General features: G+C 32.7%; 5 protein-coding genes across 5 annotated transcripts; 3 read left to right on the top strand and 2 right to left on the bottom strand.

Moving 5' to 3' along the window:
• The first annotated feature begins 6908 nt into the window (after positions 1-6908).
• On the top strand, positions 6909-8685 carry GGS22DRAFT_174061 (uncharacterized protein). The gene has a single exon (XM_047963024.1). The coding sequence runs from the start codon at positions 7002-7004 to the stop codon at positions 8130-8132; it is 1131 nt and encodes a 376-aa protein (XP_047814560.1). The 5' UTR covers positions 6909-7001; the 3' UTR covers positions 8133-8685.
• Positions 8686-9425: 740 nt separating this feature from the next.
• On the top strand, positions 9426-10577 carry GGS22DRAFT_182051 (uncharacterized protein; the record flags this gene model as incomplete). Its single annotated transcript, XM_047963924.1, has 3 exons — positions 9426-9809; positions 9864-10219; positions 10310-10577. The coding sequence occupies 3 exons, from the start codon at positions 9426-9428 to the stop codon at positions 10575-10577; spliced, it is 1008 nt and encodes a 335-aa protein (XP_047814561.1).
• A 2735-nt stretch (positions 10578-13312) lies between these two features.
• Positions 13313-14546, top strand: GGS22DRAFT_192863 (uncharacterized protein; the record flags this gene model as incomplete). The annotated part of the gene is made up of 2 exons (XM_047965322.1): positions 13313-14448; positions 14528-14546. 2 exons carry the CDS (start codon positions 13313-13315, stop codon positions 14544-14546), a joined length of 1155 nt encoding a protein of 384 aa, XP_047814562.1.
• A 1096-nt stretch (positions 14547-15642) lies between these two features.
• Positions 15643-16701, bottom strand: GGS22DRAFT_174066 (uncharacterized protein; the record flags this gene model as incomplete). Its single annotated transcript, XM_047963025.1, has 1 exon — positions 15643-16701. A coding segment is annotated over exon 1 (625 nt), but the record flags the coding sequence as incomplete, so codon positions are not given.
• A 1739-nt stretch (positions 16702-18440) lies between these two features.
• On the bottom strand, positions 18441-20101 carry GGS22DRAFT_174067 (NADH:flavin oxidoreductase/NADH oxidase family protein). The gene has a single exon (XM_047963026.1). The coding sequence runs from the start codon at positions 19782-19784 to the stop codon at positions 18675-18677; it is 1110 nt and encodes a 369-aa protein (XP_047814564.1). The 5' UTR covers positions 19785-20101; the 3' UTR covers positions 18441-18674.
• Positions 20102-20183: the final 82 nt, after the last annotated feature.

The raw sequence follows: 20183 nt of genomic DNA on the forward strand, positions 1-20183 counted from the left end.
TATTTTAATTTTAAAATAAATTATTTTTCGTGTTATATTAAATTTAATTAACGAAAGTTAAATTTTTAAAATTAACTTTATTTAAATTAAAATATATATTATTATGGATTTATTTAATTTTATAAGTTTTAAGCGATAAAAAATTAATAGTTTTTATTTTATTTTTATATATATTATGTTATTTTTTTAAGTGTTTTAATTTATAATTATAATTAATTATATTTAATAAAGTTTAAAATAGTTTAAAGATTAATTTAAAAATAATTTATAACTTATATTTATAAATTAAAAAATGTAAATAATAAATTCCGTTTTTTAAAAATATATTTTATTTATTAATTTATATATATAATTTTAATTTAAGATATATAATATTTATTTTATATTAAATATAATTAAGGTTAATTTTTAATTAGTTTTATTAAAAAAATACGATTTAAAAAATGGAAAATTAACTTATAATTTTTTAATTAAATTAACTTTTTTTTTTATTAATAATAATATGCGTAATAATATAAATGTAAATGAAATTTATAACGAAAATAATAAATAAAATGGTTTTAATTTTATAATTTATAAAATTATGGAAAATTTTATAAAGGTAATAAAGGTAAATTTTAAAATGAAAAAACGAGTATTTATATAAAAAGCTTTTTTTAATTTAATAAATAATGAAAATAAAGTTTAATATATTTTAAACTTTTAAAACATAATTTAAAATTTAAATGAATTATTAATGAAATAATATTATTTATGTTATGTATAATATTATTTTAATAAGTTATAATTAAGATTTTTGGATTTATTTTTAAAACGAATAATAAAAAAACTTAAATTATTATTTTTTTTAAACTTACGGAAAACGTTATATTTTTAAAATTACGATAAGTATTTTTTAAAAATATTACGATTAGTTTAAATTTATAAAGTTTACGATAAATTAATAAAAAAGAAAAGAATATTATTAAATTGTTAATTATTAATGTTTTAAATTTTTTATTAATATTAATTTTTAAAAGAAATTTTATAATTTCGGTTATTAAAAAAACGATTTTTATTTTTAAAATGCGTTTTTAATATAATTACGAAATTCATTTTAAACTTAAAAATTAATAATTTTACGAATTTATTTTATAAGAAAATAAAAGGTTATATATTCGTTTTTACGAATAATTTATACGTTATAACGAAAATTTTATTTTAATTAATTTAAAATGTATTAAATAAAATATACGTTATTTAAATTAATTTAAATAAATTAAAAAAAAAAACTTATTGCTTATTTTAAGAATGCGTAAAAAAGTTATAATAAAAGTGTTAATATAATTTAAGGATAAAAATTATTTATATTTTAATATAAAATTAAACGATAATTTTTAAGAATAATAAAAAGATAAAAAAGAAATTTTATTACTTTAAATTTTATCGAATATAATATATATTAAAAGTATTAATAAAAAGGAAATAAAACGAGCGGGATACGTGTTAAATTAAAAAAATAATATTTTAATATTTAATGGTGATTTTTTAAATATAAATTATACGAAAAATCGGTAAAATTTTATTAATTTTATTAATATTAATAACGATATTAATGTTAAAATAAATAAAGTTTATTTAAATAAATATAATTTTATAAATAATAATAAATGGTAAAAAGTTTTTAATAAATTTAACGAAATAATGTTATAAAACGAAAATTTAATAATTATAAAATTTTAATAAAGTAAAAAAGAAAAAAATAAATATTAAAATAATAAAAAAAAAAGATAAAAAAAGGATATTTTTTAATAAATATAAATTAAAATTTTTATAATAATATTATTAAGATTTTTTAATATGAAAATAAATTAATTAAATAATGTAAAAAAAACTTAATACGTTAAATACGTATTAATAAAAAACGACGAAAAAAAAAAAAGAAAAATAATAAAGAAAATAAAACGAAAATAATAATTAAATTAACGTAAAAAAAGTTATATATAAAAATATAATTTAAATTATAATTTTTATTATTTAAAAATTTATATTACTTTTTATTTATATTTATTATATTATTATTTTACAAATAAAAAGGTTTAATAATTTCGAATAATAATTAAAAATATAATATAAAAGTATATAAAAAGAAAAATTTTAGTTTAAAAAAGTAAGTTATATTTTATTATGTTAAAATAAATAAAATTTTAATTTATGTATAAATAAGTTTTTATTTTATTATAATATTACGAAGTAAAAGTATTAATATATTTTATATTTTTATTCTTAATTTTTAATAAAATTATTAAGGATAATAATGTTAAAATTAATAAGGTTTAAATAAAAAAAACTTTATTTAAAGATATATATAATATTATAAAGTTTATAATAAAAGAAGAATTTTTTAAAGTAAAGGAATAATTTAAATAAAAGAAATTTATTACGAATTAACGAATAAAAAAATTAATTAAAAAAATATTTATATATAAATAATAATAATTATTAAATAATAAAGAAAAGATAAAATAATAAAATAAAATTAAAAGTTTAATTATTAAAAACGAAATGTTAATAATTTAATTTATAATTAATTTAAATAACTTATTATTATTAATTAAAATTTAAATGGAAAAAAAATTTAAGGGTTTAAAATATTATAAAAAAATTAAAAAAATTTTTATTAAATTATTAATTAATAAGTAAAAATCGTTGTTTAAAAAAGTTAATTAAAATTTAATAAGTTTTATGTAATGGTTTTATAAATATATGAAAGTTTTTTTTTAAAAAATAATGAAAGTAAAAACGATAAATAACGCGTTTAAATTTATTAATATATATTTTAAAATAATTAAAACGAATATAAAAAAAGTTTTTCATTTATATAAATTTTTATAATATTATGGAAATATTAATATTAAAAATTTTATAATAAAAATAAGTAAATTTTAAAATGCTATAAATATGGTAAAATTTTTAATATAAATAAATAAACATTTTTAAAAAAATTTTAATAAGTTTATTTTAAAAGAAAAATTAAAATATAAAAATAAAAAGTAATTATTCGAAATATTATAAAACGATATAAAAATTTTTAAAAAAAAGTAAGAAAATAAAGTATAATTTATGGTTATTATTTTATAATATTATTAATATATAACGATATATTGAAAATATAACGACGAAAAAAAACGAAGCGATTTAAATGTAAAATGTTAATTCGGTTAACCATGAATTTTAGTTAAAATAATTTATATAACGTAAAATAAAATTTTAAAAATTAAACGAAAATTAAAAAATTATAATCGATTTAATAAAATATTAATATATATTTTAAAATATAATTATAACTTTATTTTTATTTTTATTAAAATAAAAACATTAACTTTTATTTATTACATAATAAATTACGTAATAAAAAATCATACATTTATAAGTTAAAAATATATTTTAATAATAATATATATCGAAAATATAAAAAAAATAAATATTTACGTAAATTTAAAAAATAAAATAAACGTTATTTAAAGTTTAATAATTAAAATTTTTAATCGTATATTTTTAAATCGAAAAATTTTATTAATAAAAGTTTATAATTATATTTTAAGATATAATATATATTATAATTTAAAAAATAAATAAGTATAAGTTTTATATAATATAATATATTAAGTAATACGATAAAAATGGTTATATTTAAAAGAATTAATTAATATTAATTTATATAAAAATATAAAACTTAATATTAAAAAAAAAGGTAATATTAAATTAAAAGTTATAATAAAATTAAATTAAATAAATATTTATTTATATTAAAAAAAAATGTTTTAATATATATGTTATTAAAATTATATATTAATAATTTACATTATAATAAAGTTAAAAAAAAAATAAATTAAACGGCATTTTTATTTTAACGGTAATTTACGAAAAGGTAAATATTATTAATATATATTTAAGAAAATTAACGTTTTAATATTTTTATTAATAAAAAGTTATTTTTTAAATTTTATTAAAATAAAAGTGTATAAACGAATTATTATAATTAAATTAAATTTATTTATTTTTTAAGAAAAGTTTTTTAATAAAAAGGATAAAATGTTAAATTAATTTTAAAAATAATATAATAAATAGTTATTTAATCGATTAAAATTTGTTAATAAAAATTTTAATTTATTACGTAAATTAAAAAAAAACGTAATATAAAATCGGAAAAATTAGGAAATATAATTAAATGAAAATATATATACGAATTTAAGAAATGGTGGAATAAGTGAAAAAAAGTTAAACGGAAAAAATAATAAAAAAAAACGTGAAAAAGAAATGGAAAATTTAAAATAGTTCCACGTATTTTTATATAACATTTTTTAATGTTTAAATAAAATTATAAAAAAAAACGTATTATTATTTAAACGTAATATATAACATTTTATTTAATATATTTAAATAAAAAAAGTTATAAAATTAAAAAACTTTTTTTTAAGTTTAAAATTATATATTTATTATAAAATAATTAATAATATAAATAAAGAAACTTTTAATATAAATAAATATTAAAACGAAATTAAAATAACTTTATTTAAAAATATAAAAAAATGGAAAAACGCGTTAAATTTATTAAATAAAAATAAATAATAATAAATAATAAGTAAAATAAATAATAAAAACGGATTAATTTAATAATATTAATAAAACTTAAATACGAATAATTATAATAATTTAAAAATAAACGAAAATAAATTTATAATAATTTAACGTTAAATAATATTTTTAATTTTATTTATAATATATTAAAATATATTAATAAAATTAATAATTAAATATTACTTCGATAAAATTTAAATAAACGTAATAAAAATTATAATAAAAAATAAAAAATTAAACGAAAAATAAATCGAATTTTTAAAAATCGTTATAAATTATTTAAATAAAATAAATAACTTTAAAAAATAAGATTTAAATTAGTTATATATTATATTTATATAATTATTATATTATTTAAAAAAAAAAAAACGGGAAAAAATATAATAATTAAAATATTATTATATATTTTAAAAATTAAAAAATTACGAAAAAAAATTTAAATAATAATAATATCGAAAAATATAAAAATATATATAAATAAGATAATAATTTATTTTATTATTAAGTTATTTTTTTAAAAAAAAAAAAAGTTTACACTAAAAAAAATTATAATATAAAAAGATATAAATATTTTAATTATTAATAAATATAATATAATATTAGAAAAAGATTTATAAAAGATTAATAAATAGTTTAAAAACATTAAAAATTACCACGATAAAAATTTTAAAAATATATCGATCGTAATTTTATATAATAATTTTTATTAATTTAAATTTATTTAAAAATAACTTTTTATATATTTAAGTACATTAATTTTAAAAAGAATATTTAATAAAATAAGAGTAAAATTTAAATTTAAAAATAAATAATATTATTTAGGATATTAATTTTAATAAAAGTTTATATCGGTAATAATTTTAATTAAATAAATAAAAATCGCGGACTTAAAATTTATAATTATATTTTATTATTTTAAATAAAATAAATAAATAATAAATAACGCGATAAAATTAAATAATAAATTAATAAAATAAAACGAAATAAAGTTTAATTAATAAATTAAAATAATTATATTATTAAATTTAATAAAATATATAATAAACTTTTAAATAATAATAAATTTCGTTAATAATTATAAATAAAACGTTTTTATTTTTTTTTTAAAATACACGTTAAAATTTATAATAAATCGATTAAATAGTTTAAAAAAAACTTTCGAAATTATAAATAATTTATTTATAAAAATATTTACATATTTTATATTTATTAAAAAAATGTTAATAACGATAATAAAAAATAAATAATAAACATTAAAAATTATAAACGGAGTTAAATATATCGTAAAAAGTTTTATATTAAATTTAAATTCGTTTATTTATAAAATAAACGATAATATTTATTTAATTTCGAAGTTATCGGAAATTATATTAATATTATTTAAGATTATAAAAAATATTAATTTTTTTAAATTATTAAAAAGAATTTTCCTTTTTTTTTTAAAAAATATAAGCGTAATAAAAGTAAAACATTTTAATTATTATAGTTTAATATTAACGCCGATTTTCGTTATTATAAAATATAAAGCGTAAAGTTAAATATTAAAAAAAACATATTTAAGTTTTATATTAAAATAAATATTAAAAAAAAAGTAAATTTTATAATAATATATATATAATTATTAAAAATGGTAAGTTTAAACGAATTAAAATTATTATTATTAATTAATTTTAAATATTAAATATTATTAAATTTATTATTTTAAATAAAGAAATAAATAAGAAAATTATCGAAATTAAATATAATTATAAAATTACGATATAAAAAAAAATAAATAATTTATTTAATTAAAAAGTTAAAACTTTTTAAAAAATAATATATATAATTTAAATTTAAGTAATTAAAGTTTTAAAATAATAAAAAAATTACTTAATTTCGTTAAATATAAAAAAAATATAAAACTCGTTAAAAAAAAACTATACTTAATTAATAAATTAAATATTAAAAAATGCATTTAATAAAAAGCTTTAATAATTAAAGTTAAAAAAACGTTAAAAATATTTAACGTTATTTAAAATAATTAAAGCAATTTTTTAAATTAATTAACGAATTTAAAATTCGAAATATATATTCCCAGCACGAAAACTTTTTATAATTTTATATACGATAAAATATTTAATATATTTATAATTTTACGATTTTTATAATTAAAATAATATAATTACGTTTAAAATAACTTTTTATTATTTTTTTTTAATTTTTTTTTTATTTTATAATAAATTCGCTTCATCCCGTTATTAAACGGCAGCTTTCGTCATTTCACGAACAATTTATTCCATTCACAACTTCTCATTCTCCGCCAACGACACCCAAAGAACCTTAATCAATTATACTTATTTACAACCTTTCCGTCAACCAAAGCCGCGAAATTGCTTGTAAATATGCCGAAAGCGCCACCTTATATCACTCTTAAACGACGTTTAACGGCATCTCCGTACCCTTCAATTAACAGTCCTGACACGCCACCCGAAGAGAACGGTTCGAGACCTCGCTGTAACCTCATCCAAGATTGGTTTTCCCGTTGCGATACAGATCAAGAAAGCATCAAATCTAACAGTATGTCTGAAATCATGTCTATTGAACCAGCTTCGGAGGTCCAAAGCGCATTGGCCTTTCAGACCAGAGCAGAATATCCATCAACCGCTGGGTATCGAGTTCTTGTTCTTGGTCGTAACAAGATTCAGATGATCCAAATGGATGACAGGTCTACTTATATCCCAACATGGATCCGGGAGTTCGTCAAGCGTATTGCCGTTACTCAGACAGACGAACATAATCAAACGACTAAAGAGATTAAGCAATTATATATAGCCATAATAAGGCAGTTGAATGCCGACGACGAAGACACGATGGGGTCTATCTATGACCATATCTTGGCTGGCCTGCTGTTGCAAAAATCGACCCCGTGGGAAAATACTTTCCTATGTTCAGATTTACAGTTCGGCCTCAAATCTCTCGTCGACGATATGCCCGGGCCGCTCATGATGGCCATCCCAAAGCCCGCCATGACTGTCGGATACAACTACCACCAATTGAAAAATATACCCTCGTACGACACTACCCATAAAAGCTGGACTGTGGACAACAAGAACACGATGTGGCTACCTTACTTGGTAGTGGAAATAAACGAGGATATGAACGAGTGCGCCACTGTGAACCGACTCCTTGGCACCGCCTCAGCATGCCTCAACGTAAACAGAAGGGTAATTACCCAGAATAACATTGTCTTCAGCCTTCTTTTGCAACGCAGCCAAGCAATCCTATATGTTACTTGGTATGACTCGGGGCACTACAGGACTAGGATAGTGAAAAGCTTCACATTGATTGAACAGACGCACTTCCTCATTTTGCGACGTTATATTTATAACATCATCAAGTGGGGATCAACCCGAAGACTCCAGCATATACATCAAGTAATATTCAGCGGGAATGTGCCAGAGCCAGCAGAATCATCCCCGCCGACCCCACCAGCACCAGCGATGCCGCGAACTATGCCCCCCGCCGGCGCGTAGTGGGCAGCCAACGCCTACGCAATTGTCGGCATCGACGCAACTGCAACCACTATACTATCAGCGGCCGACACCGTTTGCAACCCCCCAGCCGTTCTTTCTACAACACGTTGAAGAGCCAATGCAATATAACAATCAGTCTTTTTATAACGCTCCGTCTGACTTATTCTTTTCTGGCACAGATGACTGGGTACATCTTCTACCTACCGCCGTTTACGAACAACCAACCGTGGCAGTTTGAACAACCGTACAATGCTAGACCATCTAGACAGCCTATACAGCCCTTACCGTTGTATGGCGTTGGACAACCCGGACGGTCGGTGTCATTTGGTCAACAAACGGGGGTTCAGTTTGTGCATCAAGATGACAATGAACAGTCTTCTGGCGGAGGCTCCCAGGGAGGAAAGACCCCGTCCCATTCAGGGATGACCACCGTAGAAATGCCGTCACCCGAAAACTCTTAAAGAAAAACCCCGGGACGGCGGACCATAAGAACAAATCCGCCAACCCGCCAATTCAATTGATGTATTGAAATGTATATAGTATAATAGCGTACAGTCTTATAACTATTCCACACAGTGTCTTAGAACTTACAGGGGGTTATAGCGCTATACGGCGCTAAAAGCCCTATAACTTATAAGGGTTATAGCGCATAGCTTTTTTTACATACCTCCAGTAACCTTAGTATTTCAGGATATATAGCTCATAACTCGGATACCTTTAATCTTATACGCTTCAATTTTCGGTCGCTCGCAAATAAAATAGGCTCATTCGAAAGCGCTTTAAAAGATCTTTCTATATATATACATTTCTATTAATTTAAAACCAGTATTTCTACGTTAAGATTCAATTAAACTTATAGTACACGCTGTTAACATTTACCTGATGAGGCTCAGCGTGTGTCACGTGATATTCCTCGTTTTGAACTATTACGCCTATAAGTTACAGGGACTTTTAGCGCTACAGGGCGCTATAACCCCCTGTAAAATTCAAAGCACTGTGTGGAATGTTTATAAGACTGTACATTATTATACTGTATCGCACTGTATACATTTCAATACATTAATTAAATTGGCGGGTTGGCGGATTCGGCCTTATGGTCCACTCTAAGACGAGAATTGCAATTCACCGCAATCGATACGCCGCTTATCTTTGCCACGGGCTTCCATCGGAAAGCTACAACGAAAGGTAGACGCGAAGCCCGCGAGGGACTGGTCTCCCTTTTCCCTAGCATTTTTATAACATTATATAAACCACATCCCATTTCAAGCCAATATTCCACTACATTCGTTAGAAATGTCTCTTATCAGTTATGCGTATGACGTTGAACGCCAGGCCGGCCTCGATATCCAAGCTTTTCCGCAGGTCACCAGAAACATGCCAAATATTCGAGATCGAGCGGGGCAAGGCTGCTTCCTCTGCCTAGAGAATCCTCGAGAGGGACAGTATGCTGTCCTCGTGCCGTGCCTTCGACCAGCGAAGGCCCGCAGAGTGGTGGGACAAGCTAAGGTTTTTACCGACAATCCGAAACCAATATATGAGAAGACGATGCCTTGGAACTATGCCTGCGAGTCAGATAACGATATTTATCAGAGATTGGTAGATACTAGCTATCAGTATTTGGGCTGGTGGAAGAAATTGCTGCCTTACTACGGAATCACTGAAGTGCTAGAGGTCAACGTAAGGTTGAAAACATCATGCTAGTGGAGAGACCTGACGTTGTTAAAAACGTAGTTTCATTTTGCTGGTGTTGTTGAGCCAGATGGACGCTATCCTATCCGGATGGAACCGGTGAACCCCGATAAGGTCTCAGAGGAGTGCGAGGTGATTATAAAAAGGCATCCATCGGGTCCATACATTGATATTAACGATGCATGCCTGGACGACTACTGTCACAATGACGAATGCCGTATTAACATGGAGGTATGGTCCCAACCGTGTATTAGGATTGACGCAGAGAAAGCAGAAGAGCGCCGCAACCGGCTTCAGTTCCTACCGCTTCTAAAGGAATGTGGTCGCGCCTCAGCAAGAGCCAATGGGCTGCAGACGATGGAAGGTTTAGCGCAAGAGAGTTGCATCTACGATACAAAGTAAGTATACCGTCTTCTCCTTCCATCTCTCTTTCCCTCCATCGCTCTCATATCTATACTCTGGGAGCGGTTATATTCTGACTCAGCCAGGGGGCCGAACCGAGTCTTGCTACCTCTTCCGAACCAAAAATTCCGGGGAACAGTTCGGATGAGAGGTCTACACTTCGTTCTGGGGTTGCAGAAAGATCGAATGAGGATAGAATTGCCATTCAGAATCTCCTGTGCTTGGTTTGGAGTTGCCTTCATCTGGCTTTGCCTAGTCCTCTGGAGATGGGGAGGGGGTGACTGGGAAACCGCGCTCGCATTCGCGCAAGTTGTTGCAGCGTCTATATCTATCGTTATTGTCTGTGCCCAATAGTAGTTTAGTCTTGAAGTATCTGCTGGCCGTACGGCAGGTCGATGTCGATCTAAAGGATGGGTCTGGACACCACTGAGCTGGGCCCATGCGTGTGAGGCCGTTGTGAAATCTTCAGTTCCAGTCGTAATTCTATTTGAAAAATAGACGTTTATCAGCGTAAAAGATCCCATAGGCTCGCTCCGAAAGGCATTAGCGGACCCACAGGGGCGATATATGGGGGCTTTAAGGGAAAGGAAAGTCAGGTAAAAACAAAAGGTAATATCCGCCAGAAGGACTGGGAAAGTTTCCTTGCGATGAACAGCTTCTTCGAACTTGATCCAGTCCTTAGATCAGTTCAAAAGTCCCTAGATCAGTTTGTATATCGGTCACTGATCCAGTCCCTGGATCAGTTCAACGGTCAGTAAATCAGTCCCTAATCCAGGAGCTAGATCAGTTCAATAGTCATTTCAACGATTAGTCAGATCAGTCCCTGGATCAGTTCAAAAGTCAGTTCAATAGTCAGTAAATCAGTCCCTAATCCAGGAGCTGGATCAATTCAACAGCTAATCAACTAGTCTATCAATCGGTCCCTAGTTCAGTCCTTGTATCAGATATTCGATCAGTTGAATTAGCAGTTAAATAGTCAGTCAATCAGTCCCTGGTCCAGTTACAGGATCAATTGTTTGATCGGTTCGAAAGTCAGTTCAAAAGTCGGTAAATTAGTCCCTGGATTAGTTGTTCGATTAGTTTAATAGTTAGTAGATTAGTCAGCAAATAAGTTCAACAGTCAGTTCAGGGATTAGTCAGATCAGTTCCTGGATCAGTTCAACGGTCAGTAGATCAGTCAGTAGATTAGTCTGGTCAGTGCCGAGATCAGTTCAATAGTTAGATCAGTCCCTAGATCAGTTCGAAGTCAGTAAATCGATCTGTAAATCAGTTCGTAAGTCAGTCCTGGATCCAGTCCCTGGATCAGTCGTTCGATCAGCTCAACGGCCAGTTCAACAGTCAGTCAAATAGTCAGTAAATCAGTCCCTAGATCAGTACAACTTTCACGAGGCGGAACCAAAAGACTAGGAAACAACGACGTTGTTGCGCGAAGAGCTCCTAACACTCTCGCTATGGAGAACACGGTATACATACAGGTGAAGCTCTTTGTCTGTCCTGCTCCTAGGACTAGCGGCCAACAGGACCCTCACGGGGACTCAACGGGCCGAATCCCGATCCCATAGACCTCTAGCTACCAACCTGGAGGAAGACCGATGTCTGACATAGCAAGTATAATAAACAACATTCTAATGAACGCTAGCGTCATCAGATGCCCGAAGTTGTAGAAGTTCTGAATGCAGGAAATATGGATGATAAAAAGTTATCACTTTTGATAAATGTTTTGAATGTAGCACATCGTCGGTCTGATCGAGGATTGGGAGGCAAAATGGCGATAAGAGCATTAGTTGGTACCGGTTCCTCACTGGGCGACGCTGGAAGATGGGCTAGGTTAGAAAGTGACGGTTTATATAACAGGTTTGGGAAAAGAGGTACGAGAGATCTAAAGATTTGGAATGGGATTACTTGTAATATGAAGATAATGCGGCTTATTTCTTAAAGATGAACTTCATAAAAACCCCATAATTAAGAGACATCCATGGATGTACATAGTTGAGGTTATACAGAGTATTGGTATCCATATGGATATGAACAGGAGGTCCGGGCGTGGCTTCTCTGATTGGCTGGAAACCCTATCGATACGCCCTAATCACTAGCGCAGGTACAAGACCGCACATACAAAATACCGGCGCATTAATGTACTCTGCCACTCAATTTTAAACTTAAATGACTTCACCATTTCAAAGCAGTTATGATGCAACTTGTTTAGTTGGTTTATTAATGTCGTTAGAGTCCATGGGAACTATTTGCATCCAACCTAAACTTGGTTTAAGTGAGATATTCAGGAAGGAATACCATCTAAGAGAAATTCTAAAGCTAAGGGATCATGTGAGTCACATGACACCTTCTGAAAAGTACTCAAGTATAAATGTCAAGCTGAATCGTTTCTAGTTCAGGATATCTCAGCTCAAACTGGATGCACTAACACAGAAATGGTATTTATAGAAGTGCGGGATCGAGGGCTTCAAACGATGGGTAACTATCAAGTGTTTGAAGATTGAGAGGTGAAGTTATTTGAATGAGAAGCGATTAGCCTTGTTCTACTTTGTTTTAATGTTAGAAGAGTTATCGATAAAGGTTTCAGCCAATCAGGGATCGCGTGCTTAAACCTGAACCACACTTATGTAATTTATACTATTAAAAAATAAGACCGATACAGAGGTTTTGACTTATAAACTAAAAGTAACTTATTATATATGCATATATTTCTTTATAGTAATATATTTACTTTCGTTAATGTGATAATACATAAATATTTCGTTACGAGGATATTAATCCTTTAAGATAAAATACTTTAAAAAGTAATGTATAATCATATAAAAAGCTTGTACTTCTTTATAATGTGCTTATTTGCAGTGTTGGAAATTCTTGTTTATGACGTTTTTCGACGACATGTTAACTTTCGCTTGCCTTGTCCATCGAGTCCTATTGAATACCACACGCCTCATATCAATTACTATAAGCGCACAAGTACCGATTATTCTTACATACTTATCGAGAGGTTCTTTTCCGAGGATTGGAGCCTACCACCGTTATAAGGCACCAATACGATTCCCCTAATAGTATTGAACCCCCTCTCATCACCTTTCGCAATGACTTCTCGAGATCTTGCTCATAGAGGCTCCCCTAAACCTCATCCAGAATCACCAATCTTCTCTCTAAAACGATCCTCCGAAGCTGCGCCATCTACCTCCGGATGCGCGGGCGTCTTGACTTCATCTAGTAAGAGGCGAAAACTTAGATCTCCGCCCAAACAGCGTCGTCGGAGTAAGAAACAGCATCATCCTACTACTGTTCAAGACTCTACCTCTAATTCTGACGATAATACCTCTAATCCCGAGGACTACACCTTCCACCCAGAGCACTTTCCTCGCTTAGAACAATGGGTCAAAACTGCTTCTACTACCGAAAACGCATTCGAAGAAGCAGACTCCGAATCCGTATCTGGTTCAGCAAAAGACTTTCTCACGATGCCTTCTATTAAAGGACTAGGGTCTATCCGGACTCAAACCTCGAAAACCCACGAATCCATCTCCGGCGATAGTTTATACCGATGGAATATCCTCAAACCACAGGGTATTCATCTAATGAACTGTCCTAACTGGTGGAGTGAGACGAACGATAAATCCCTTATCCCGCCCTGGGTCCAAACTATCGTCGAACGTATCGTCGATCAAAACAGCCCCGTGCATGATCCAACAAACTCGACCACCAACCCTTCTGAAGCCCTATTGCTGCTTAACTGTTCCAAACTATATAATAGTTTACACAAAGAACAGATACTTCAAAACGAGGAAATGGTGAAAACACAGCTTGGGAGGTACCTCGATCCTTTGTCGGCCGATCAAGTTGGTTTGGAAACGTGGGAGGCTAGATGCCAACCGTTCACAATAACAACATCGTTAGGGGCCGTAAGGCCTGTGCCTGATATTATCTTCGGATACCCCAGCTACTCATTCACAAATGATATAGATATGAGGACGGATGAGTTGATAGCAACCTATTGTAACGAGGCTATGATTATGTTCCCTTACCTCATTGTGGAGTTTAAGCAAATGGGCGGTAACTTATGGCATGCCGCAAACCAATGTATGGGCGGTTCAGCGATATCTTTATATCAAACCGAAAAAATGGTCGGTTATGGAGAAGTTATCTTTAGTGTGGCCATGACCGATGAGGTCGCAGATATCTACATCATGTGGTCAAGCCCAGACCCAATCGACGAAAGGTATGAAGATCAGGTTAACCGGTATTATATTATGATGAAAGTTGAGTCTTTCATCATGTCTAACATCCATCACTTCAAGCAATTTTGGAAGATTTTAGTCAACATCCACGAATGGGCAGCGTCGACTCGGCTAAAACAGTTAAGAATAAAACTAAAAAGTACTAGGTAGCGAAGTTAATTATACTTGTTCTTTTAATCATATCTTTACCAATTATACGTTGATTTTGATGTAACGATTTTCATTCGATTAAGAATTACCTAATTGATACCTAGTACGCTTGACAATTTGCATCTTAATTGAAGGAACATTAGGAAAGTTATTTAAGCTAGAAGATGGGCAGTAAGTTTAATGGAATCAGTACATTGACAAGAAACTACATATTTTGTATGTGGCAGGATGTACCTAAACTAGTCCGGGGGCTATATCGATGGGGTTTTCAACCAATCAAAGAACGCGAGCTACCTGTATAAGATCGCAAGTTGTCCGACTTGTGATTCTCGTCTTTTAGTTTGGCTCAATTGGCAAGTATGATCTACTGAACCTGAGGCTCAGTCCCATGGCATGACAAAAGCCTGAAGTTAAAAGAACACTTTGGCAATGCGAACGGTCTTTTCTTTACAACCAAGCTATTAAATCTTTCATCACTTAAGAATAGACTTCACATTCAACATATCCTTCTTCTGTCAAATAAACTAATGAAAATACCAAGCCGAGTTCGTTTTAAAGAGCTTTTATAGGCAAATCGCTCAAATCAAGATGCGCTACGATATATATTATACTAAGGACCTAATTTCCTTTCCCAAGCTGCCAGGCTGCCAGGTTACTTAGCCCCTCGAAGATTTAAATGCATTAATTCCCTTAATCAATCAAAACAAATTGGCGCGGGTCAGCATTAGCGCCTAATAAAATATCGAGAATGTTAACGCGGGGTAGAAAGACTAATGAATCGATGCATCCAATTAAATCAAAGATTTATCACGCTTACTAAACCGGGGTCTTAACTAAATAACGTCCCCGGACATGAGCTATGTACTTACCTTATCATGGCTATGTACATTATAAGTAACGCTGTCATGTAATACATAATATCTTTTGGTAGGTGCCTAGTATGTACCTAATATATCTTAGTTTACTAAACCTTAAGTAATTATCTTAAAACCTACATAAGAAACATGACAATAAATGAACTCATAGCATCCCAAGCGACAAACACGTTGTAGCATTCAACTCAAATTACACTTTAAGCTCGCCGAGATATCCACTTCCATCGTTCCTTACAAGTTACAAGTCATCGCCAGCGCCGGTGCTCCTAAGACGTGCCGCCGTTACGTCTAAAGCCGCACCTGAAGCAGCCGCTAGCGCCGAGGAAACCAAGTTATTCTAGGTCAATCAACTTATAAAATGCGTAGTTTTCGATTCCAGCCTCCAACGCGGCCTTCACATGCTCCGTCACCGCATTCAATCGCCGGCCCAGACCCCACTGGTGAATGTTCATCACAGTATCTTGCAGTAAACGAATATCCTCGCCCCGGGTTAGTAAAAAGAAGATGCTACGGCCCAAGATATATCGAGGCCTGGGGAGCTTAGTATCAATCCACATAGGCCTGAGCTGTGCCGTAGTCCGACCTATCGCTAGCGAATAGACGATGTTATCCTCGATCGGGAATAGGTCTTTAGTAACGGCGAGGCTAGCCGCACAGCAAGTAGCAAGCTGATCTTCAGCCGCATCGCCTACATCATTCGCCTTGATCTCGAGAAAAAGGTAAGGAAAGATGGTCCCTTCTGAGGTGATTTGACAGGCTGATTGTAGCTTAACGGCGAGCTCGTTATCTTCGCATAAAGCATTGTCGATCCATTCCGTACAGTACCCTGCTACCAAGTCCGGCCTTGTAGACCTGAGTTGCTCTGCGTGTGGGAACAAGGTCAAGTGCGAATTGACACTTCCAAAGCCTGACTTGTGGCGCCCGACTTTAGCAGAGTGCCCAGAGTAGTTGACGTTATCCATAGGTTTGTTATACCCATTTAAGTAAAAGGCGAAGAACGTGTTGGGTATAAGAGGGAAACATGAATATAAATAAGTCTCCCACTTCGTTTCATTCGAGTGTACGTGCTTTTCGCAGATTGATTGTAATAGTTCCGCATGGTACCGAAATAGCGAATCATTAGCGTACGTATTGCGTTTATAAATCTGTTCGTTCAACGCGTTGACTGGAGGAGTTGTTTCGAACCTGAAAAGGATGTCGTTTCTTTTTAATGAGTCTCGATATGTAGCAGAGCCGTACCTCGGAAGCCCAGAGTTAGATCGACTAGACATCTTAGGTGTATCAGACATATCGTCGAAGCTTTCGGAACCTGATTCGTAGTGAAGTTCGTTCAGATCTTTAGGGTAGTTTATACTTCGAGCTGGCGGATCTGGTCGAAGATCTGACACCCAGTTGTTTAGGGGACTCGATTTTGGATCCGAGCTTGGATTCGGAGGCGGGGGAGGCTCAACGGCGTTGGCTGAACCGGTCGAGCGTCGGAACGAAGATGCCTCTGGACAGGACGTAGCCTATATAACCTTCTGATTAGTATCGTCACGTATTTGACGGGGAGCGGGGGGTATACTCTAAGCCTCCTATCTGTCGTATGAGCCTCTTCTATTTGGTAGAAATGGCAGTGAGGGCAGTGAATAATACAACAAGTAGCGTAAGTTTCCGGCCTTTTCCTGGGGGGGGAATCGCCTCTAAATGTTGAGCTAAGTCTTCGCTTGCTCCGTTGTTCGTTTAGGGGGGGTATTTCATACCCTTCAAGTGTGATATTTTTATTAATATCGTCTTTTAAAGAAAGGAGAGGTGATCCAGATTTCGGGAAAGGCCTCTGCAAGAGGTAGTTATCCCATCGTTGAGCGATATTATAAGCCATAATGACTTAAGGTAGGAAGTAAGTTAGTTAAGGGGGAGCCGGTTAAGCAGGTTATAACACAACACGGGATATACGAATCGTAGAACTATACACTAGTTCATGAAATTTCGGTGAAAGAATATTTGATTTTCTTACTTATTACATCCTTCTGTGTTATTAAAACACATCCATGTAGAGAAGGCGCATGCAAAACATTTTACCATAGGTAGATTGTCGGCAGCTGTCAGTGAGGCGAGCTGCAGCCGTGGAGCAGCTACTGGCTGCTGAGCATTACTTAGTCGGCAGCTGCGACCGCTCATGCTAAGAGTTAGCCCACAGGTGTGATCCACTTTTCTGCCAGCTGTCTAGGATTTACCTATAGTAAAATGTTTTTAATACGCCCTTTTAGAGTGGTCGAATCCGCCAACCTGCCAATTGAATTAATGTATACAGTATAGTACAGTATAATAACGTACAGTATTATGGGTATTCCACATGGTGCCTTAAATCTTACAGGGGGTCATGGCGCTACAGAGCGCTGGAAGCCCTGTAACGTTAGGCTTTATAGCGCATGTTGGAATATCGGGTGGCTGAAATCAGGTGGCTGGAGACTTACGCCCCATACCTATGGCATATATGTATTATCTACGTACCACTACTTACCGTAAGGAGTTCTTCCTTCTAATCTAACGAATATTACTCTCATAACCTGCGTCTATTTCAACAGCGCATTAGCCTTATAAGTGGCTTGTTAGGCATTTATAAATGTAAAGAGCCTTAAAGCTAGCGCTAAAGCCTTTAAAAGTTCCAAGGTTATTATTAATATTTAAACCTTTTCGAAACGAATTAAATCAATTAACTGATCTGATTCAATCGATTAACTCGATACAGTTAAATGCGCAGTAGGTAGATATTCGCGTGGTGGTTCAGGACGGGGGGTGTCACGTGGCATACGCTGAGCCTTATTAGGAGATAAGTAGGTACCTTGTATAAAGGCTATACGCTATAACCCCTATAAAATACAGGGCTTACAGCGCCCTATAGCGCCATGACCCCCTGTAAGATTTAAGGCACCACCCATAATACTGTACGTTATTGTACTGTACTATACTGTATACATTAATTCAATTGGCAGGTTGGCGGATACTGATAATCCTGTCAGGTATAAGATGTACTATTAACAAACCGCTGCTTCACACTTCCTGAGTATCAATACAATATAAAACTCGTAACCTGTGTTTGTCTCAACCCAATCCTCTAAACAGCTCGATATCAGATCTTGTCATAGTATCATCGCTAGTCAATACAAGCATCAGTCAAATAAGCAACATTCCACCCCCGTCTAAGCTGCAGCCTTGACAAACTCATCGCTAAAAGCATAATCTATATATCCCGCCGTCGCGCCAGGGCTATAGAATGTATCCCGATCATACGGCGTTAGGGGCAAACCCTTCTGCAACCGGAACGGCAGGTCCGGCGTTGAGATGAAGTATCGACCGAACACGACCGCGACATCCCTATCCTTAAATATGTTATCGACGACCCTCTTCCCTGACTCAGCTCTGAACCCGCCCGCGATCAGGACAGGGGAGGTATTTTCCCAGGCGTCGAGCGCGAAGGTGATCTGCTTGCTCGACTCGATATCCGCATCGCTTTGTTCCACGTATGATTGGACGACATGAAGATAGGCCAGCTTCAGCTTCTTCAAACCGTTGATCACGTAAGTAAACTGGGGGATCGGGTCCTTCATACCCATGCCCTGAAACTTGGACCAAGGGGATAGCCGAATGCCGACCTTATCCGCGCCCACAGCCTCCACGATGGCGCTAGTAACCTCCAGCGCAAAGCGAGCGCGGTTCTCAATGCTACCACCGTATTGGTCCTGGCGCTGGTTGGAAGTATCCTGGAGAAACTGGTCAACGAGATACCCATTCGCGCCGTGGATCTCAACACCATCAAAGCCGGCCTCGACGGCATTACGTGCCGCTTGCGCGTAGTTAGCCACGAATGACTTGATCTCATCCACGCTCAGCTCAGCCGGCACAGTTCCGCCCTCGGCCTCGGGGATAGGGCTCGCGCCCCTAACCGCAAATCCCTCCGCCTCGGCAACAGCCGGTTTCGCCACGCGACCCAGCGCCCACAGTTGTACGAAGATGAACGAGCCCTTGGCGTGTACGGCATCCGTGATTTCCTTCCACGCCGCAATTTGATCCTTCGACCAGATACCCGGGACGCTGGGGTATCCGCCAGCTTCTTTGGCGATGAATGTGGCTTCGGTAATGAGCATGGTTCCTGGAGTGGAGCCGCGCTGCTGGTAGTAGTCCTTGACGAAGGGAAGTGGCACGTGGTTTGCGTCGGCCCGGAACCGGGTTAGGGGCGCCATTACTACGCGGTGTTGAAGGGTGGCATTGCCAATTTTTAGCGGCTGGAAGAGGCGTGATGATTGGGCCATTTTCTATAAAAGTCTTCTAGGTTCACGTCGGGGATAGGGGATAACGTTGGTTGTGTCGTGGTGTTAATGATGTGGTTTAAACTGTTCGACATGATAAACTGGTAGGCCGCGCCGCCATCTTTTATGGAAGATTCCCCTACGATGTAAGGGGCTAAGAGAACCTTCTAGGTTAGTTCAATTTGTAACATGAGCTTGACCGGAAAGCGTTTCGAAACCGGCGATTGGTAACTTGGAGTGCAACCAAAGTGGAAATAGTCCTGGGTGGGAACTGGCTAGTAAAAAGTCATGGGGGTAGTGCGGAATTTGTGGGATTGCGCAATAGTCGTAGCGCCGAAGATTTGTAAGCTTCATTTATAATCTTCATATGTTTCATGACTCAAAATTCGCAATGACCTTAGC

The sequence above is a fragment of the Annulohypoxylon maeteangense genome (genome assembly GCF_022496945.1).
Source record: "Annulohypoxylon maeteangense strain CBS 123835 unplaced genomic scaffold GGS22scaffold_23, whole genome shotgun sequence".
Classification (NCBI taxonomy): Eukaryota; Fungi; Ascomycota; class Sordariomycetes; order Xylariales; family Hypoxylaceae; genus Annulohypoxylon; species Annulohypoxylon maeteangense.

What these genes read in the sequence shown, in the direction of transcription:
- GGS22DRAFT_174061 (XM_047963024.1), top strand. Translation starts at nt 7,002, where the DNA reads ATGCCGAAAGCGCCACCTTATATCACTCTTAAACGACGTTTAACGGCA.
- GGS22DRAFT_174067 (XM_047963026.1), bottom strand. Translation starts at nt 19,784, where the DNA reads ATGGCCCAATCATCACGCCTCTTCCAGCCGCTAAAAATTGGCAATGCC.